The sequence below is a fragment of the Euphorbia lathyris genome, chromosome 7, assembly GCF_963576675.1.
Source record: "Euphorbia lathyris chromosome 7, ddEupLath1.1, whole genome shotgun sequence".
In the NCBI taxonomy this organism is placed as follows: domain Eukaryota; kingdom Viridiplantae; phylum Streptophyta; class Magnoliopsida; order Malpighiales; family Euphorbiaceae; genus Euphorbia; species Euphorbia lathyris.
In genome coordinates this window covers 62891899-62910169 of record NC_088916.1, presented here as the reverse complement: position 1 = coordinate 62910169, position 18271 = coordinate 62891899, and the positions used below count along the sequence as shown (strand labels likewise).

At 35.6% G+C, this 18271-nt stretch overlaps 1 protein-coding gene across 1 annotated transcript; it reads right to left on the bottom strand.

Moving 5' to 3' along the window:
- Positions 1 to 5985: 5985 nt before the first annotated feature.
- LOC136234761 (chaperone protein dnaJ 11, chloroplastic-like) lies at positions 5986 to 6758 on the bottom strand. The gene has a single exon (XM_066024231.1). The coding sequence runs from the start codon at positions 6715 to 6717 to the stop codon at positions 6196 to 6198; it is 522 nt and encodes a 173-aa protein (XP_065880303.1). The 5' UTR covers positions 6718 to 6758; the 3' UTR covers positions 5986 to 6195.
- Positions 6759 to 18271: the final 11513 nt, after the last annotated feature.

Here is an 18271-nt window from a genome sequence, read left to right as displayed (position 1 = left end):
TCCACTGAGCTTCCTCCTTGTCCATAGGTAGTGCTCCGTCTAACAGATACTGGCGGATAGCCGACCTCCAATCACCTTCTACTGTTGTGAGTAGGGATACTTCCTCCGAGGCGAAGGCCGGAGCTGCTTTAACTTCGAACGGACATTGTGGATCCGCCCAGTTCTCCTTGCTGGAAGCCATTTTAGCTAGATGATCCGCTTCTGTGTTTGATCCGCAAGGTATATGGATCAACTCCCATTTAGTTTCTTTGGCTTCAAGGTGATCCAGCAATTTTTTAACTTCAGCAACGTATTTGGCCAAAACGTCATCTTTTACTTCGTAATTTTTGATCACCTTGTTGACCATCAACTTGGAGTCACTATAGATCACGATCCGCTCGGGAGTGATTTCTTTCAGCAGACGCAGTCCCAATATTAAGGCCTCGTACTCCGCTGCATTGTTGGTTGCAATAAAATCCAATTTTGCTGCGTATCGTAGTTTTATATATTGAGGACCTGTCATCACGATGCCTATACCAGCTCCATCTACCGAGGAGGCTCCATCTGTATACATCGTCCATTCTTCGACTTGAGATTTAGGGAGATTCACCCCTTCTTCAGTGAATTCATTCACAAAGTCTGCCAAGACTTGACTCTTTAAGGCTGACCTACTCTCGTATCATACATCAAATTCTCCAAGGCGGATTGCCCACTCCATCAATCTCCCTGAAGTTTCTGGTTTTTGCAATACCTTCCTCATTGGTATATTTGTTTGAACTATAACAGTATGAACCTGGAAGTAAGGCCTAAGGCGGATTGCCGTGGTGACAACAGCCAACGCCATTTTATCAAGCTTAGAATATCTGGTTTCAGCATCCTTTAATACTTTGCTCACGTAATAAATTGGATATTGCTGGTCATCCTCTTCCCTTATCATGACCGTGCAAACAGCTTTATCTGTAACCGAGACATACATGTAAAGACTCTCACCTTTCAAGGGTCGGCTCATCAAGGGCGGTTCTGTGAGAAACCGTTTGATTCCTTCAAAAGCTTTTTCACAATCCTCGGTCCATTCGAACGCCTTTTGCTTCTTGATCACCTCATAAAAGGGCTGACATCTACGGGCTGAACAGGAGATAAACCTGCCCAAGGCTACGATCCGCCCGTTAAGGCGTTGCACTTCCCTGATGTTCCGTGGCGCTTGCATCTCCAGAACGGCCTTAATCTTGTCGGGATTTGGACTCACTCCTTTCTGGCTGATCATGAATCCCAAGAATTTTCCATACGTTGCACCAAAGGTACATTTTTCCGGGTTCAGTTTAATATTGTGACGTCGGAGTACGCCCAGTACCTCCCTTACGTCATCTGCATGTTTTTCCACAGTGGTACTCTTGATGATCATGTCATCTACATAGACGGAGTAATTATCACCTTTGCTTTCCGCGAATATTTTGTTCATCATCCGTTGATAGGTTGCTCTTGCGTTCTTTAACCCAAAGGGCATGACTTTGAAGCAATAAGTGGCTTGGTGAGTCACGAACGAGGTCTTGATTCTGTCTGAAGGCTCCATTGGGATTTGGTGATAACTCGACTTTACGTCTGTGAAGGAGTACATAGCGTGTCCTGCGGTTCCATCTACGAGGATATCAATACACGGCAAAGGGTAGTTGTCTTTGGGACAAGCTTTGTTGAGATCTGTGAAGTCAATACACATGCGGTATGATCCGCCCGCTTTCTTTACTAGAACTACATTCGCCAGCCATTGTGTATAAAGTACCTCTTCAATGGCATCCGCCCGTTGGAGCTTGGTGATTTCTTCCTCAATTACCTTTTTCCTTTCAAGGCCATGGTTTCTCCGTTTTTGGGCAACCGGTACCGCATCTTTGTCGATGTTGAGTTTGTGAGTGATCACATCTGGACTAATCCCAGGGAGGATCTCATCCTTCCAGGCAAAGACATCTTCTGCTTCATGGAGAACCTTGGTGATTGCTTCCTTAATTTCCCCCTTGAGCCCCTTCGCCATCCGTACCTGCTTTTCATCCGCCATGAGGTACATTTCTGTTTCACCTAAGGCCATTGTGACGAGTTCTTCTTCGTCTTCTTCCTTTGACTGGGGGCGAAGCATTGAATATGTCTCCTGAGCCACCTTTTGACTTCCTCTGATCATTACACCTCCCTTGGCTGTGGGGATGTAAAGAGTTAAGTGGCGTATGGAGATTAGGGCCGCCGCTTCGGAGATAAAGGGTCGCCCAAGGATACTATTGTAGGCTAACTGGCCATCCAGGATGGAGAATTCCAGATCGCCCTTCCAGACTTGATCTTCGTCAGCTAATTCACAGTCTAATATTACCTGGCCTTTTGTACGAATGGTGTGTCCTGTCACTCCCAGGATGTCCATTACGGTGGTTTCCACCTGGATTGGGTCTACCATTAATTTGGCAAATGCTCCCCTTGTGATGACATTGCACGAACTCCCAGTATCGATCATCACTCTTTTCATCTCCCAGCCTTCCACCATCATAGTAATGACCAAAGCATCCGCATGAGGAGAGATCTCTGGGCCAACATCTGCAAAAGGACGATTAAGTGACGCCCTATCAAGAGCATGTGGTCTTTGCCTTTTTCAGTACAGGTTGGTATCCAGGTTCGCCTGCTATGACATTGATGGTCCCTTTTCCTTTCTTCTTCGGGTCATCTCTGGATCTATCACCATCTCCCTTTTTGCCATCATTTTGGACGAACCGATCCAACTTGCCTCTCTCGATGAGACGTTTTATTTCTCTGGCTAACTCCCAATATGTGTCTGTGTCATGGCCATTTTTCCTGTGGTATTTGCAATAATTTTTAGGATTTTTACCAGTGTTGGTGTACTCCCCCCCTTTTGGTTCGGGGTATGAAATGCTCCGTTTATGCTGACTGTTCTCGATCCACATGAGCACTTCACTTTTAGAGGCATTGAGTGGCATAAATGATGAAACAAATGCCGATTTGTTCTTAGAGCCTCTTCGCCGACCTCTAGAGGATGAATCTTGATACTTATCTTTCTCCCTCTCCTGACGGCGAGATTCGCCTTTATCCTTTTTGAGCGGAGAAACTGATTCTCGGCGGATATCATCCACCTCCATAAAGTCCTTGCAGCGTTCCATCAATTCCGCCATGCTGCTGGGCTTCTTTCGAATTAGATCCTCTTGTAAACTCTTACATGTTGTGTTCTTTACCAGAGATTCCACTGCCATGGAGATATCCACATCAACAATTTGTATACACAATTTGTTAAAATTGTTTACATACTCTCGAAGGGATTCGTTCGCCTTCGTTTCCACGTCCGCCTCCTCTTCCACCTCCACCTCCTCCTCCCTGTCCGCCCGGGGGAGCTTGATCGTTACCCCCTCTATGGCCTCCTGAAGGAAGGTGCCTATCATCTCCTTGGTGTGGCGGTGGTGGTGGCCTATTCGAACATGGTGTCTCTATTGGCCTTTTACTCTGTCTACGTCCAGTAGAAGGGGGTGATCTACCCTTGCGGGAGGATCTCGGTTTCCGAGGCGAAGGTGATTCGAACCGCCTACTTTTCTATTTTCTACGCTTTTTGTGTCTTCGTCCTTCTGATCCACCCAAGGAGAGATTCGACCGTGGCCGCCTTGGGACACTTGATCCGCCTAGGTTTATCCCCTGGCTTACAGACCCGCCATGAAGAGTTTGATCGTTCCTTTGACTTCCTCCTGCGCCAGCAGGGAATAATTCCCGATTGAGCGGTCGATCCCCGAGCGCTGCCGTGGAAGTTACCATGGATTCTGTATTATGAGCTTGGAGAAATGTAGAATTGAGGGCATTTGACCCTATAGTCGCCTGGGGCCAGGAAGGTACCGTAGACGTGGGCGTCATGCTCCGAAACGGAGGAATGATCATGAATGACCGTAGGCGATTACCCATCTCCGGGCCAAACTCCCTTTCTATTGCTTCCGCACACATGTTGATGAATGCGTCTGGTGGCACACTACCTTCAGCTTGTGTTGTGGGAGCACTTGAAGCAGCGCGACCAGCACTAGTTACAGGTTGGCTTGAGGGTGTTACTAATGGTGTTTCTTCCCTCGATGTGGGGTTCGGTTCTCCATTTGCCATGTCCTTTTAAAGTGAACGAAAAACCCTTTATTTTATTAAGGATTCCACGTTCACCGCACCAATTGATGACTTGTGGAGAAATTCTGATCGGCTTCCGTCCCTGTGGGGGCGTCGTTGGGTTCGACGGGGGGAAGCTCCGATGCCAAAGTCAGTAAGGAAGAACAAGAGAACAAACTGAATTGACAGAGGGTGAGTAAAGTGTACCTTTGATAGCCTGAGACGTAGGCTATTTATAATCATGAAGTTGTAACCTTCAGTAACCTGAAAGTCTCCATTAATGTCCCATTAATGGCGGTTACAGGTTACCCTTAAGTTGGCGGTTAGCTAATTGATAGCTCATTAATGGTCTTTATTGCCGGATCGGCCCAGCCGTTCTAGTGGCGGATTGAGAGCTTATGGAGATTCGCCTCACAGGTTCGCCTGCGGGCTCTCTTGGCGAGTTCTAGGTGATCCGCCCGTCGGATCTCTTTACTTCGATACGCCGCAGAATTCCCGTATCAGGCGACCAACACGTGGCGTTCTTTAGGCGAATATCCCTTTTGATCCTTGGGATAATATCACAATGTTATCAAGTACCATTATGGTGGATCTATCACCGTAATGGGACTATTTTTAACTACAAAATTAAAAACACCCATTCAAATGAATTATTCCTTTAAATTACACATTCATGGGTTTAACCCGATAGGTCTACCGTACAATGAACCCTATCTATAAAAAGGGAAACAGATTTTCAGGGTCCATGTAGGGCTGTAAACGAGCCGAGCCGAGCCGAGCTTTGGCCTGTTCAAGCTCGGCTCGCTATAAAATTAACGAGCTCGAGCCTGAGCCGAGCTTGCTATAAAATTAACGAGCCGAGCCCGAGCCGAGCTTTGGCTTGCTCAACGAGCTTGAGCCGAGCTTCGAGCTTGTTTCGAGCTCAAAATCCTCTTTTGGACTTGGTTCATTAAGAAAATTATCTAACCATGAATTGTTTGTGAGTAAATTGTTAATTATATTTGTGAAGTTTGCTCGCAAATAACTCTTTAATTGTGTACATAAACAAACTCACAAGTAAAGTTCGTGAATAAATAAACAAGATGCTCACAAATAGTTCGTCTATTACTCATTTATTATGTTTGTGAACTAACTAATCTAATAGCAAATGAAATAATATTAAGTTTAGACATTTGTGAACTAACACAAAACTATATAGTTTTCTACAAAACTAAAATTTGTTCATAAATGTTCTAATCGAGCCTGCTCGCGAGCTTTCGAGCCGAGTTTTGGCATGCTTAAGCTTGGCTCGTTTACGAACCGAGCCAGTAAATCGTGTTCACGAGCGGCTCGTTTACAAATCGAGCCGAGTCGAGCCGAGCTTTTATCGAGCCGATCACCGAGCCGCTCATGAGCGGCTCTGTTCATTTACAGCCCTAGGTCCATGTGATGAATATATTGTCCTTCAATTCCACAGGGAAACCGGCATCGTTTTGCTGCTTCCAAAATGTAGGGTAGATATTTTCTTTTCTAAAAGTTTAATTGATATTTTCTTTTAAAAAAATAACTGTATATTTAATACTAGATGAAAGTGAATGCAACGGACAAAAATAAAGTGGAAATTACAAGAAAGTCTAAAATGACTCTAACGAGCATACTTGGGCCAAATTATGCGGTCGACGCCGTAGATGAAACGAAACAGTAGTGGAAATAAAATATCTTGGTTTATCGTCGACACTCGACAGTTACCACTACCACTAGATTGCATATATTTTAAAAATAAATTCAATTCAGTAAAATACTTTATAGATATTTCGACGAGACTATTCAAGTTGATTTGACATTTCATTTTTAACTAGTACAGATCTTTGCTTTTATTGCAATTCCCCCACCTCAAAAACACAAAAAGTATAACTGAAGGACTTAATTTTCTAATTGAAACAAGCTACAAAAATGGCGCCTGCTTTCATGATACAACACCAGTCTGGACTATATACAATGCAGACGATGGTGAATTAATTAATTATTAATTAATTTACGCTATCCTAATCTTAATCTATTGATTAACTAATTAATTACAATTCTATCAAAACCAGATCGTTTGATTTCCCCCAATTTTCTCTACCAGCACTGATCGGTTTCCCATCTCCTCCGACGAGATCTGGAAAATCCAGAAGCTGCTGCATAACTCGCTACTGTGGCTGCATTCGCTGATTTCATATACGGAGAACTTATCGGCGCTCGTACTCCCCGGAACAGCGAGCGATCATACTCAGATCGTTTCTCGGGATCGGAAAGAGTTTCATAAGCTTCGTGTATTTTCATGAACTCGTAAGCTCTGTTCTCCTTTTCACCTTCAGCTGCGACATCGGGATGTAAAACTCTCGCCAGTTTCCGATAAGCAGATTTGATCTCTCCAAAAGAGGCGCCGTTCTGAATCTCTAAAACTTCATACAACGATCCATGCGATGCAATGCGGGAGGATGTTCTATCGGCGGTGCTGTTGGCGCAGGCAGCGGAGACACGGAGAGGACGGAAATTGACACGAGAGGGGAGAGGATGAATTCCATCGGCGGGGAATTTCTTGCCGGAGAAATGAGTGGAGGAAGAAGTGAGAGAGGGAATAGAAGAAATGGAAGCCATGGTGATATTTTCTGTTGGAGTAATTGGAAGAATGAATTGAAATGGAAGGAGAATGAATTGGAATATATAGGAAGATTGGGGATTTATTTAACCATGGTTAGTTAGGATTGGTTAATAGTTGGGCCTTATCCATGAGAAAACTCGGGTGAGCTGACTCAGCGAAACGTCGGTGTAAAAATTCTGTTATCGACAACCACGCAATAACTGACTTTTGAGTAGGAACCTTTTGGAAGTTTCTTTCCCTCTAGAAGCTTTTGTATCCGCGTAGTAATATTTTATTTTGGACTAATACACAAATAACCCCTGAACTTGTTCAAATGTTGCAACTGTCCCCCTCAACTTTCAATTGTAACAAATTACCCCTTAAACTTGTCCAATTATAAAACATAACCCCAAATTGGGAATTTTTTTTATCCCGTATTTGAAGCAACCGTAAAAAAGTTTCCCCGGATTCGTATTACGTCAAAGATCTGATTATCATACTACACGAGCATTGCAGATTTTGTATTTCACGTGTTTCTTCAATTGCAGTCCATGTCAGCAATTGGGGTTGTGTTTTACAATTGGACAAGTTTAAGGGGTAAGTTGTTACAATTGGATAAGTTTGAGGGGTAAGTTGTTACAATTGAAAGTTGGAGGGAGCAGTTGCAATATTTAGACAAGTTTAAGGGATTATTTGTATATTAGTCCTTTTATTTTTACATAAATTCAGTTAGAAAATTTATTATGCTTCAAAAAAATATTGCCCACTGAATCTTCTAAGTTAAAATAATTAAAATCAAAAAAATATTTTACAATAACAACTTGAATTTGTTGAAAATAATTTAAGATATAGTTCTCTAATTACTTACAGTTGCCCACTGAATCTTCTTGTTGCCAAATTACTTCCCACTTAATAGTTTGATTGTTTCTTTTGTACATATCTACATTTTTACTTTGGTTAGGATTATGAAACTTTTTTTTTTTTACTGAAACATCATCAAACTATTCTTTAGAAGTAGGGACGGAGCTGAGGGAGGAGGGTCGGCTAACCCTTCAGCTCGTCAGAAAACCTTAGGATGCGGTTCTCCAACCATAGTTCTGTCCCAATTCGTCATGACTCATGATTGGAGCCTCCCAGTCATGGTAGATGGTTGAGGAGGAAGAAGTTTTTTCTGATTTCATTATAAAATTTTTTAATTGTTGGATCTTTTATTGATGAGTTTTGATACTTAATATTGGAAAATTTACATAGAAACGCAGTTTTTAAAAATTATTTATAACTATGTCAAATTATTATTTGAATTATATTAAACTAAGGAAATCATTATTTTTAATATATTTTTAGGACTGGGATTTATAAATTAAGAGTTGAGGATATATTTTTTAGAGTTCAAATTTATGAATTGGATCTAAAATTTATGAATCGGGGTCTAAAAATATACTTATTTGAACTTTATTTTTTAATTTTGATTGTGATTCAACAAATTTTATTTGAAATATTTCAGTTCCGATTCAACCTCATTCTGAATCCGATAAAAAAATATTTGAATCATTGTTTGTTAAACTTGTACGAAATATAGAAAAAAAAATAATTTTTTTCATGTATATTTATATGTTTGTGATCTGTTATTAATTAGTTATATAATGACGCACATATGAATGTAGATGATAAGATTCATAACTGAGAATGTAGTTTGATGAAATATTTTTTAAATTGACCCAACTTACCAACGAGAGGGGTAAATTTATTTTTTTGCTATGAACATTAAGAGTAAAATAGAATAAATAGAAATTTGATTATTACATTAATTATGGATTTTTGTTCTTTGCTGTCAAATGCAGGCTAAACTCAGCCCCTCAACCATGGGATCCGGAGTCCACCTAGGGTCATCTTAAACATTTTTACAACCATGTGCTATATGAAAAAAAAACGGGCTCTATTCATTAAAAAAATTAATACTTTCATATAATAATAAAGTTTCTACAAAATGAAACACCAAAATCTTTTTAACTTGATTTTTAACATAATAAAAATAATTAAATTAGATATTGTATAATAATCGTAATAAAAAATTAGACCCCTTAAGACTCCTAGATCGTTAATTTTCTGGATAAATTAACCTTCATTTAATTTTTCACATAATAACTAATAACAATAATTTATTTAGATTTGTATGATAAAAAAATTGGACCAATTAAATTTGGGGCTACGTATAGAAGAGCTTATTGTACACCCTTCTCCTACTCTTTCACTCCACTCATCATAATTACCAACAATAATTAACAATTGAACTAAACTATAACCAACTTTTAAGAATTACCTCGATTAGTATCTTTTAATTATTTTTTTACTTATTTTTATTCAAAATAATATATATATATATAACTATTTTTTTTAAGTAAAATGTATTAACATTTGATAGTTATTAGTGATAATAAACAACTAAGTAGAAGGAAGAAATTGTAAAAAAAAAAAAAAAAAAGTTACAGCACTCATATAATGAAATTTAAAAAAGAATAATATATTTAAGGCAAAGAGGCATATCGTAAGCTAATATGTCATAGAAGGAAGGAATTACTGTATTATGTAATAGTCAATAATTTGATAGAAGAAAAATGACTAGAAGAAGAAGAATATAAATTCCCATTCCAAAATGAAAAAATAGTTAATGGTCCGTATTCCGTTTGATGATTTTCAGTCTTAAATTCAAATATGTGTGTCGCCGTGCTGAATTAGTGTTGTTGTCGACGTGTAAGCTAAGCATCACTGACCTGTAAATAGATAATGCACAAAAAAGAAGACTAAAAATTAAGGAAGGGGAAAAACATTTCTAAATACCAAAAAGCATACTAACTTCATCTCTTATTTTTTACTTTATTACCGTCAATTATATATTTGATTATGAGGTATTTCACACAAATTAATTAATACAATTAATGATCAATTAAAGTTGATTTGAATTATTAAAAGTACTAAGTCGTTTAAACTAGATTTTGAGTTCGAATCCTAACGTATCTATAATGTTTTAATTGAGAGTGAGTCCATCTAAAGAGTGTCTAACGAGTCTCGAACCGAGAAATTAGACAAACTATATAAAACAAATACAATTAATATAAAGTCAAATTTATTCAAAAAAAAATATAAAGTCAAATTAATTACTTTACATTGGTTAACTAAAAAAAATTCTCTATCGTGTAATTATTGGAGAATAAGCATTGGAATGTTAAAAAAAATACATGAATCAGAACAAAAATTTAAAATTTAAATTTTTGGAAAACTATGACGATTTTTATTTGGGAAAAAATTAATTTGCTAGCATGTTTTGTAAAGTGAAATGGAAAGAGTAGTAAGTTTTTTATATTTTTAAAGAAAATTTGTTATTTTTATTTCTTTATCTTTTTATTATTTGTATTTCATTCAATTTATGACGCGTGATATAATTATCATACTTATAAGTATGATAATTATGTCATGTTCCTCTATCTTTTTTATCTGTATTCCATCCAATTTATGACGTGTGATATAATTATCATATTTTTAAGCATTATAAATACGATAATTATGTCATGCATCATAAATTTGGCGAGAAACAATTAAGGAGATAGAAAAATGAGGCACAATAAATTTTCTTCTTTTATCTTTTATTTAGACATATTAAACTTCTTATTATTTATTATTGGTTGCATTAGTCTCTTGTTTGTCAAAGTAATTATTTGTTAACAGTGGTGGAGCCATTAATCTAGATATGGAGAGCTAATTTTAGTCATGCGATTGGGAGTAATAACAGACTGGGTAAAAAAATTAGTCTCCAACACGCTGAAACTTCGCCGTTCTAGTGTGTTTAATAAAAATTATAACATTTTTATATTTTTTATTAGTTATAAATTTTATAATTTTTATAATTAAATTTTAATTTAGAAATTAAGTTTTTTGAATTTCAAAAATAAAAAATTGATTTTTTATGAAAAAATATATAGTAAGTTCTTTAAAATGGTAGATATAATAAAAAAATGAGTTTAAAAGTGTTATGAAAATAAATAGTTTGAATATAATTTTAAAATTCAAATAAATAAAACTTTTATTTTATAAAGTAAAATGAGTGTTGTAAATAAAAATATCATAAAGTAAAAATGAGTTTGGTGGGTTTGAACTCATAACCTTTAACCTTAAACAAACATATTAAACTAATTAAACAATTTTGAACAATTGATATAAGGGAGAATTACAAAACTAGCACCTTTTAAGGTGTTAGTTTTCTTTTCTAACTCCTTTTGAAAAATAAACCAAAACTAACACATTTCAACAAGTAACTTCCAAGTTTACCCTCGTCTTCTTCCTTAACATAACTCTGTGTCTTTGTCTTTTCCACTCTCTCTCTCTTTCTTGCGCTCTCTCTCTAAAGAACAGAACAATCTACAGAACAACTACGAATACTACAACAATCAATCCAACTCACAGTTCATATAACAAAATTTCTACAATCATATAAGTTTTCATTGGGTTTTAGTTTCATTGAAAAGATTTAAAGTTTAGTCCATTCATCGTTAAGGTGAACGGCGAACAGAAGAGGAGGAAGAAGGCGACCCTTTTTCCAACAATCTCGTCCCAATATATATTGTTTCTCTTCCTTTTTCATGTTTTTCCTGGTCGTGCGAATCCCAAAAACAGTGGCATTGTTATCTGAAAATGAATTTTGGTTGGAATATCAGTTTCAGATTTTTCTCCGACAGTGTCGATATCTGTAGATATCTGTCGATATCTGTCGATATCTGTAGATATTTGTAGATATGTATTTGTAGATATTTGTAGATATTTGTAGATATCTGTAGATATTTATAGATATGTATTTATAGATATCGACAACACATATCGACAAATACAATATCTACAGATATCGATAGATATCGACAAATATCTACAGATATCTACAGATATCGATAAATATCTACAGATATCGACACTGTCGGGAAAAAATCTGAAACTGATATTCCAACCAAAATCCATTTTCAGATAACAATGCCACTGTTTTTTGGGTTCGCACGATCAGGAAAAACATGAAAAAAGAAGAGAAACAATATATATTGGGACGAGATTGCCGGAAAAAAAAGGTCGCCTTCTTCCTCATCTTCTGTTCGCCGTTCACCTTAACGATGAATGGACTAAGTTTTAAATATTTTCAATGAAACTAAAACCCAATGAAAACTTATATGACTATAGAAATTTTGTTATATGAACTGTGTGTTGGATTGATTGTTGTAGTATTCGTAGTTGTTCTGTAGATTGTTCTGTTCTTTAGAGAGAGAGAGAGCGCGAGAAAGAGAGTGAGGAGGAAAGACAAAGACACACAATTATGTTAAGGAAGAAGACGAGGGTAAACTTGGAAGTTACTTGTTGAAATGTGTTAGTTTTGGTTTGTTTTTCAAAATGAGTTAGAAAAGAAAACTAACACCTTAAAAGGTGCTAGTTTTGTAATTGTCCCTTGATATAAATACTACATATATATGTTAAATATAACCCAACATTAATGAGGCTAGAAGAGGTAAACTATCGATACTCAAGGGCAGAGCCGATAGCCAGGGGGTATCTGGCCTCCCTGAACTCTGGACTGGTCTTGCCCCTGCTTGTTAACATCTAACTTAGTTAAAAATGTGTTATTTATTTTATCTGTTTTTGAAATTATAATTTGGGCAAAGTAAAAAAAAATGCTTATAGTTTCCCTATTTACAAACAGAAGTATATTTTTTAAAAGTTTGCAAATACAGTAAAACCTCTATATAGGAATACACTTGGGACCGGACTATTTGTATAACAATTGGGAGGTTATTCCTATATAGAGGTTGGTATAACAAAGACTCTCAGCACTTGGGACCAAACTTTTGTATAACAATTGGGAGGTTATTCTAATATAGAGTATTCCTATATAGAGGTTCTACTGTAGAGGTATGTATTATGATATTTTTTTTACAAAATAAAGTATTTCAAATTACATTGATAAGTTATAAGGCAACCAATAGCATTTTTATTTTATTTTAAATTATATTTACATATTGACAAAACACATACATAAAAATTATATTTACAGCGGTGTAAATTAAATTTAAATATCAATTTATTTCATAAACTGTGAAATTAGTAAAACGTAAAATTTGCACCATATTATTTATAGTTTCGATTTAGGGAGTTGCGTTTTGAGAGAGATGTCATGTTTTGTTATAAGAATAATTTCTTTCAAGATAAATGTCATTGGTTGTAATCAAAACTTAATAGCGCCAATTTGAAATACATTGCTTTGTAAATTAAATCATACCACATACTTCTATTTATAAACTTTTAAACCATATGCCTCTGTATATAAATTGGACAAACTAGAGACATTATTTTTGTACGTTTTCTTTGTATTTTTATAATTTAAAATAAAGTTTTTACATTATAGCTACATTATGCATTAAAAATTGTTTTCAAATTATAAAAAAAATACCAATTCTGAACACAAATAAAATAAACAACATTCTATTAATCAAGTTTTATGTTTAAATCAAAAACGTAATTTATTCAAATAAAAAATCAAAACATAACAAAAAATGAACAAAATAAGGCCTAGGATCCTTTTTGCCGTTCTGAAAACACGACCAATCTTGTACCGGAAATCTTGGCCCGATACATACGCAATAAGGTTAATTCTTGAAAATATGTTTCTAAAATAACTTTAAAAAAATAGCCAATGGTCATTTAATTTAATTAGTACTCATCTTCAAATATAATGTATCTTATCATTCCTAACTATGATTTAAGATTGCAATATCTTGAGGTAAGAGAAAGAAAGTAAAATAAAGAATCCAAAATCCACGAATTCATTCTGATGTTTAAGTTGGCAGCGTTTAGAGAAATAAAATGATAAATAAAATATATTTACAATTCTGTATTGATTGTACCTTTTGTTGCACAACTATTTTTTCTATTTATAAGGTGTCAGGGGTAATTTTGCCAGTTCATTAGTTTGTACATCCTAATAATGACTCGAGACACATATAAGGATGGCAATGGAGATTATCCTCTAATAGGCCTAATGAGATTTGGCAGGAAAAAATGTCATCCCCATAATTAGAGTCGTGATTATAAGGATTGACATCTTACGGATTCAGAGCTCCTTCCTATTGGTCCACGTGTTAGTGGCAGTTACGATGTTGTTGAGACGTCCTCATTGCTCCATGTGTCGTAGATGGTTATCCACATGTTATTAGATGATAACATAAGTAGATATCTGAGATTCGGCATTGAGCATATACGGACCCTCTCCTCACGCTGCTCGGATGTGTCGTTTATGCTTTGATGACTGGTGGTGAATTCTTGATCGGTGATCTTCCCTGCGGGGGGCGCCATTGGGGCGGGGGGAAGCTCCGATGCTAAAGTCAGTATAATGTAGTAGGATAAACTGTATGCACAAAGTAGGATTAAGGAGAGCGTGAATGTGTACCTCAATAGCTTGGGATGCAAGCTATTTATAGTCGTGTAGTTGTAACTCTTGGTAACTATAAAGTCTCCATTAATACCTTTTAATGGCGGTTACTAATCTTATTCAAGCATGACCGTTAGCTCATTAATGGGTTATTAGTTGCCTTTATTGGGAATCGGCTCAGCCGTTCAGGGGGCGAATCGAGGCATGATGGCGGGTCTCCCGTATGTTTGACTACGGATGGCGTATGGAGGAATCCATGTGATCCGCCATCCAGGTGACTTACTTGATACGCCATAGCTTTTCTGATTATCTTAATATGCGGTCGTTTGGTCAATTGCTCTTTTAGTCCCGTAAATAATATCTGGATGTTATCAGAAGCCCCCCTTAAAATACCGCTAAGTCTTTTAGGGCTTTTGATCTTCCTGGTGTGCCGTAAACAGGCGTCATATTGATGGCTGCTCTGTCCCAGGCCATTCACCGAGTGACAGGTGTCATGGACACAACGCTCGAGGTAAGTGGCGCCTTTCTTCTAAAACTCCCTCTTTCTCTCTCTTCCGTTTTACTCTCCCATTTGCTAAAGCTTTTGATTCTCACCTACATTTTTCCAGAGCTCTCCATGTGTCAAGAACTTCGAGTATCTGAAGCTTTTTATCTTCGAATTTTCATGTAAGTTGGTCTTTACATTCCGTCCATTTATCTGACGTCTTGCTTTTATGAGTTCTTCTTCCGGTTCTACTACTGAGCTCTTCAATTTAACCACTTCCACTAATTATTCACTTAGTTTAGATTCCTCTGAGAGTACGAACTCTTCTGAGAGTACTATGAGTTGCGATTTGTCGGAATTACGTACTGTCGTGAGGGAGCGTAGGAATCGTTGTTTTGGGTTTGCAGAAACCCAGAATTCTTTCGCCAATGCAGCCCCTGTTGCTCCGGTGGTAAATTCTAGAACTGTTTCGGGGATGGAGGCTTCTTCTTCGACCCCAACTATGAAAAAGGGGCCCCGTGCGGAGATCACTTCATCTCGTATGAGTCCCACGGATCTTGCCAATTTGGCGGATCGTTATCCGTGGATGAAGAACTATGAGATCATATTGGCGAATGCCCACCAGCGTCCCGCCTGTCCCCCTAGGGGATTTCTTTCTGTGTATAGAAGCCACGTCAAAAGGGGCTTCCGTCTTCCTCTTCCCCAAGTGATGGGAGATATCCTTGATTTCTTTGGGATCACTGTCAGCCAGCTGCAACATAAATTGAAACATCACTGAACTGAAACATAAATTGAACTTCCAATCATAGGGATGTATAAATTGAACTTCCTAAGGATTTATAAATTGAGCTTACAATCCTAAGGACTTACAAATTGAGCTTATATTTATTACGTTATGTTAGGTTACGTTACGTTAGGGATTGTAAGCTCAATGACTGTTTATAAATAAATAAAATTGAAAGACATAAAAAAACTAAGGATTTACAAATTGAGCTTACAATCCTAAGAATTTATAAACTGAGCTTACAATCCTAAGGATTTATAAATTGAGCTTATATTTATTACGTTACTTGCGTTATGTTAGGTTACATTGTGTTAGGGATTATAAGCTCAATAATTGTTTATAAATAAAATATAAAAAAACCTAAGAATTTACAAATTCATCTTACAATCCTAATGATCTATAAATTGAGCTTATATTTATTATGTTACGTTAGGAATTGTAAGCTCAATAAATATTTATAAATAAATGAAAGATTAAAGAAATAAAAAACTAAGGATTTAAAAATTGAGCTTTCAATCTTAAGAATTTATAAATTGAGCTTACAATCCAAATGATTTATAAATTGAGTTTATATTTATTACGTTACTTTACTTACATTACATTTCAGTTCAGTGATATTTTAGTTCAGTAATATTTCAGTTCAGTAATGTTTCAGTTCAGTAATGTTTCAGTTTAGTAATGTTTCAATTCAGTAATATTTCAGTTCAATGATGTTTTAGTCCAGTAATGTTTCAGTTGAGTAAGATTTCAATTTAGTAATATTTCAGTTAAGTAATGTTTAAGTTTAGTGATGTTTTAGTTCAGTGATGTTTCGGTTCAGTGATGTTTTGGTTCAGTGATATTCAGTTTAGTAATATTTCAGTTCAGTGGTGTTTCAGTTCAGTATTGTTTCAGTTTAGTAATATTTGAGTTCAGTGATGTTTCAGTTCAATGATGTTTTAGTTTAGTGATGTTTCAGTTCAGTAATATTTCAGTTTAATGATGTTTTAGTTCAGTAATATTTCAGTTCAGTAATATTTCAGTTTAGTAATGTTTCAATTTGATAATGTTTCAGTTTAGTGAGGTTTCAGTTCAGTAATGTTTCAGTTGAGTAATGTTTCAATTTAGTAGTATTTCAGTTCAGTGATGTTTCAGTTCAGTAATCTTTCAGTTCACTCATATTCAATTTAGTAATATTTCATGTTTCAGTTCAGCAATATTTTAGTTTAGTAATATTACAGTTAAGTGGTGTTTCAGTTCAGTGGTGTTTCAGTTCAGTAATGTTTCAGTTCAGTAATATTTCAGTTAAGTGATGTTTTAGTTTAGTAATGTTTCAGTTTAGTAATATTTCAGTTTAGTAATGTTTCAATTGAGTGATATTTCAGTTCAGTAATGTTTCAGTTCATTAATATTTTAGTTTAGTAACGTTTGAGTTCAGTAATGTTTCAGCTCAGTGATGTTTCAGTTTCGTGATGTTTCAGTTCAGTGATATTTCAGTTCAGTGATATTTCAGTTCAGTGATGTTTTCGTTCAGTGATGTTTCAGTTCAATGATGTTTCCGTTCAGTGATGTTTCAGTTCAGTGATGTTTTGATTCATTGATATTTAGTTTAGTAATATTTTAGTTCAGTGATGTTTTAGTTCATTAATATTTTAGTTTAGTAATATTTCAGTTCAGTGATGTTTCAGTTCAGTAACGTTCAGTTCATTAGTGTTTCAGTTCATTAATGTTTCAGTTGAATGATGTTTCAGTTTAGTAATGTTGCAGTTTAATAATGCTTCAGTTGAGTGATGTTTGAGATCAGTTATGTTTGAGTTCAGTAATATTTCAGTTCAGTAATATTTGAGTTTAGTAATGTTTCAGTTCAGTAATGTTTCAGTTTAGTAATCTTTTAGTTCAGTAATGATTCAGTTTAGTGATATTTCAGTTCATTAATATTTCAGTTCAGTGATGTTTTAGTTCAGTAATATTTCAGTTCAGTAATATTTCAGTTCAGTGATGTTTTAGTTCAGTAATGTTTTAGTTTAGTAATGTTTCAGGTTAGTAATGTTTCAGTTCAGTAATGTTTCAGTTGAGCGATGTTTGAGTTCAGTTATTTTTGAAGTCAGTAATATTTCAGTTCAGTAATACTTGAGTTTAGTGTTGTTTCAGTTCAGTAATGTTTCAGTTTAGTAATCTTGAAGTTCATTAATGTTTCAGTTCAGTGATATTTCAGTTCAGTAATATTTCAGTTCAGTGATGTTTCAATTCAGTAATGTTTCAGTTTAGTAATCTTTTAGTTCAGTAATGTTTCAATTTAGTGATGTTTCAATTCAGTAATATTTCAGTTCAGTGATGTTTTAGTTCAGTAATATTTTAGTTCAGTAATATTTTAGTTCAGTAATATTTCAGTTCAGTAATGTTTCAGTTTAGTAATGTTTCAATTCGGTAATATTTTAGTTCAATGATGTTTCAGTTCAGTAATGTTTCAATTGAGTGATGTTTCAGTTCAGTAATGTTTTAGTTTAGTAACGTATCAGTTCAGTAATGTTTGAGTTCAGTAATGTTTCAGCTCAGTGATGTTTCAGTTTCGTGATGTTTCAGTTCAGTAATATTTGAGTTCAGTAATATTTCAGTTTAATGATGTTTCAGTTCAGTAATGTTTCAGTAATCTTTCAGTTCAGTGATGTTTCAGTTCAGTGATGTTTCAATTGAAAATATTTCAGTTCAGTGATGTTTCAGTTCAGTAATATTTTAGTTCAGTAATGTTTCTGTTTAGTAATGTTTCTGTTCAGTGATGTTTGAGTTCCGTAAAGTTTTCTGTTCAGTGATATTTACGTTACGTTACATTATGTTTGTGTGAGGATATAAATCAATTTCATGAAGGGA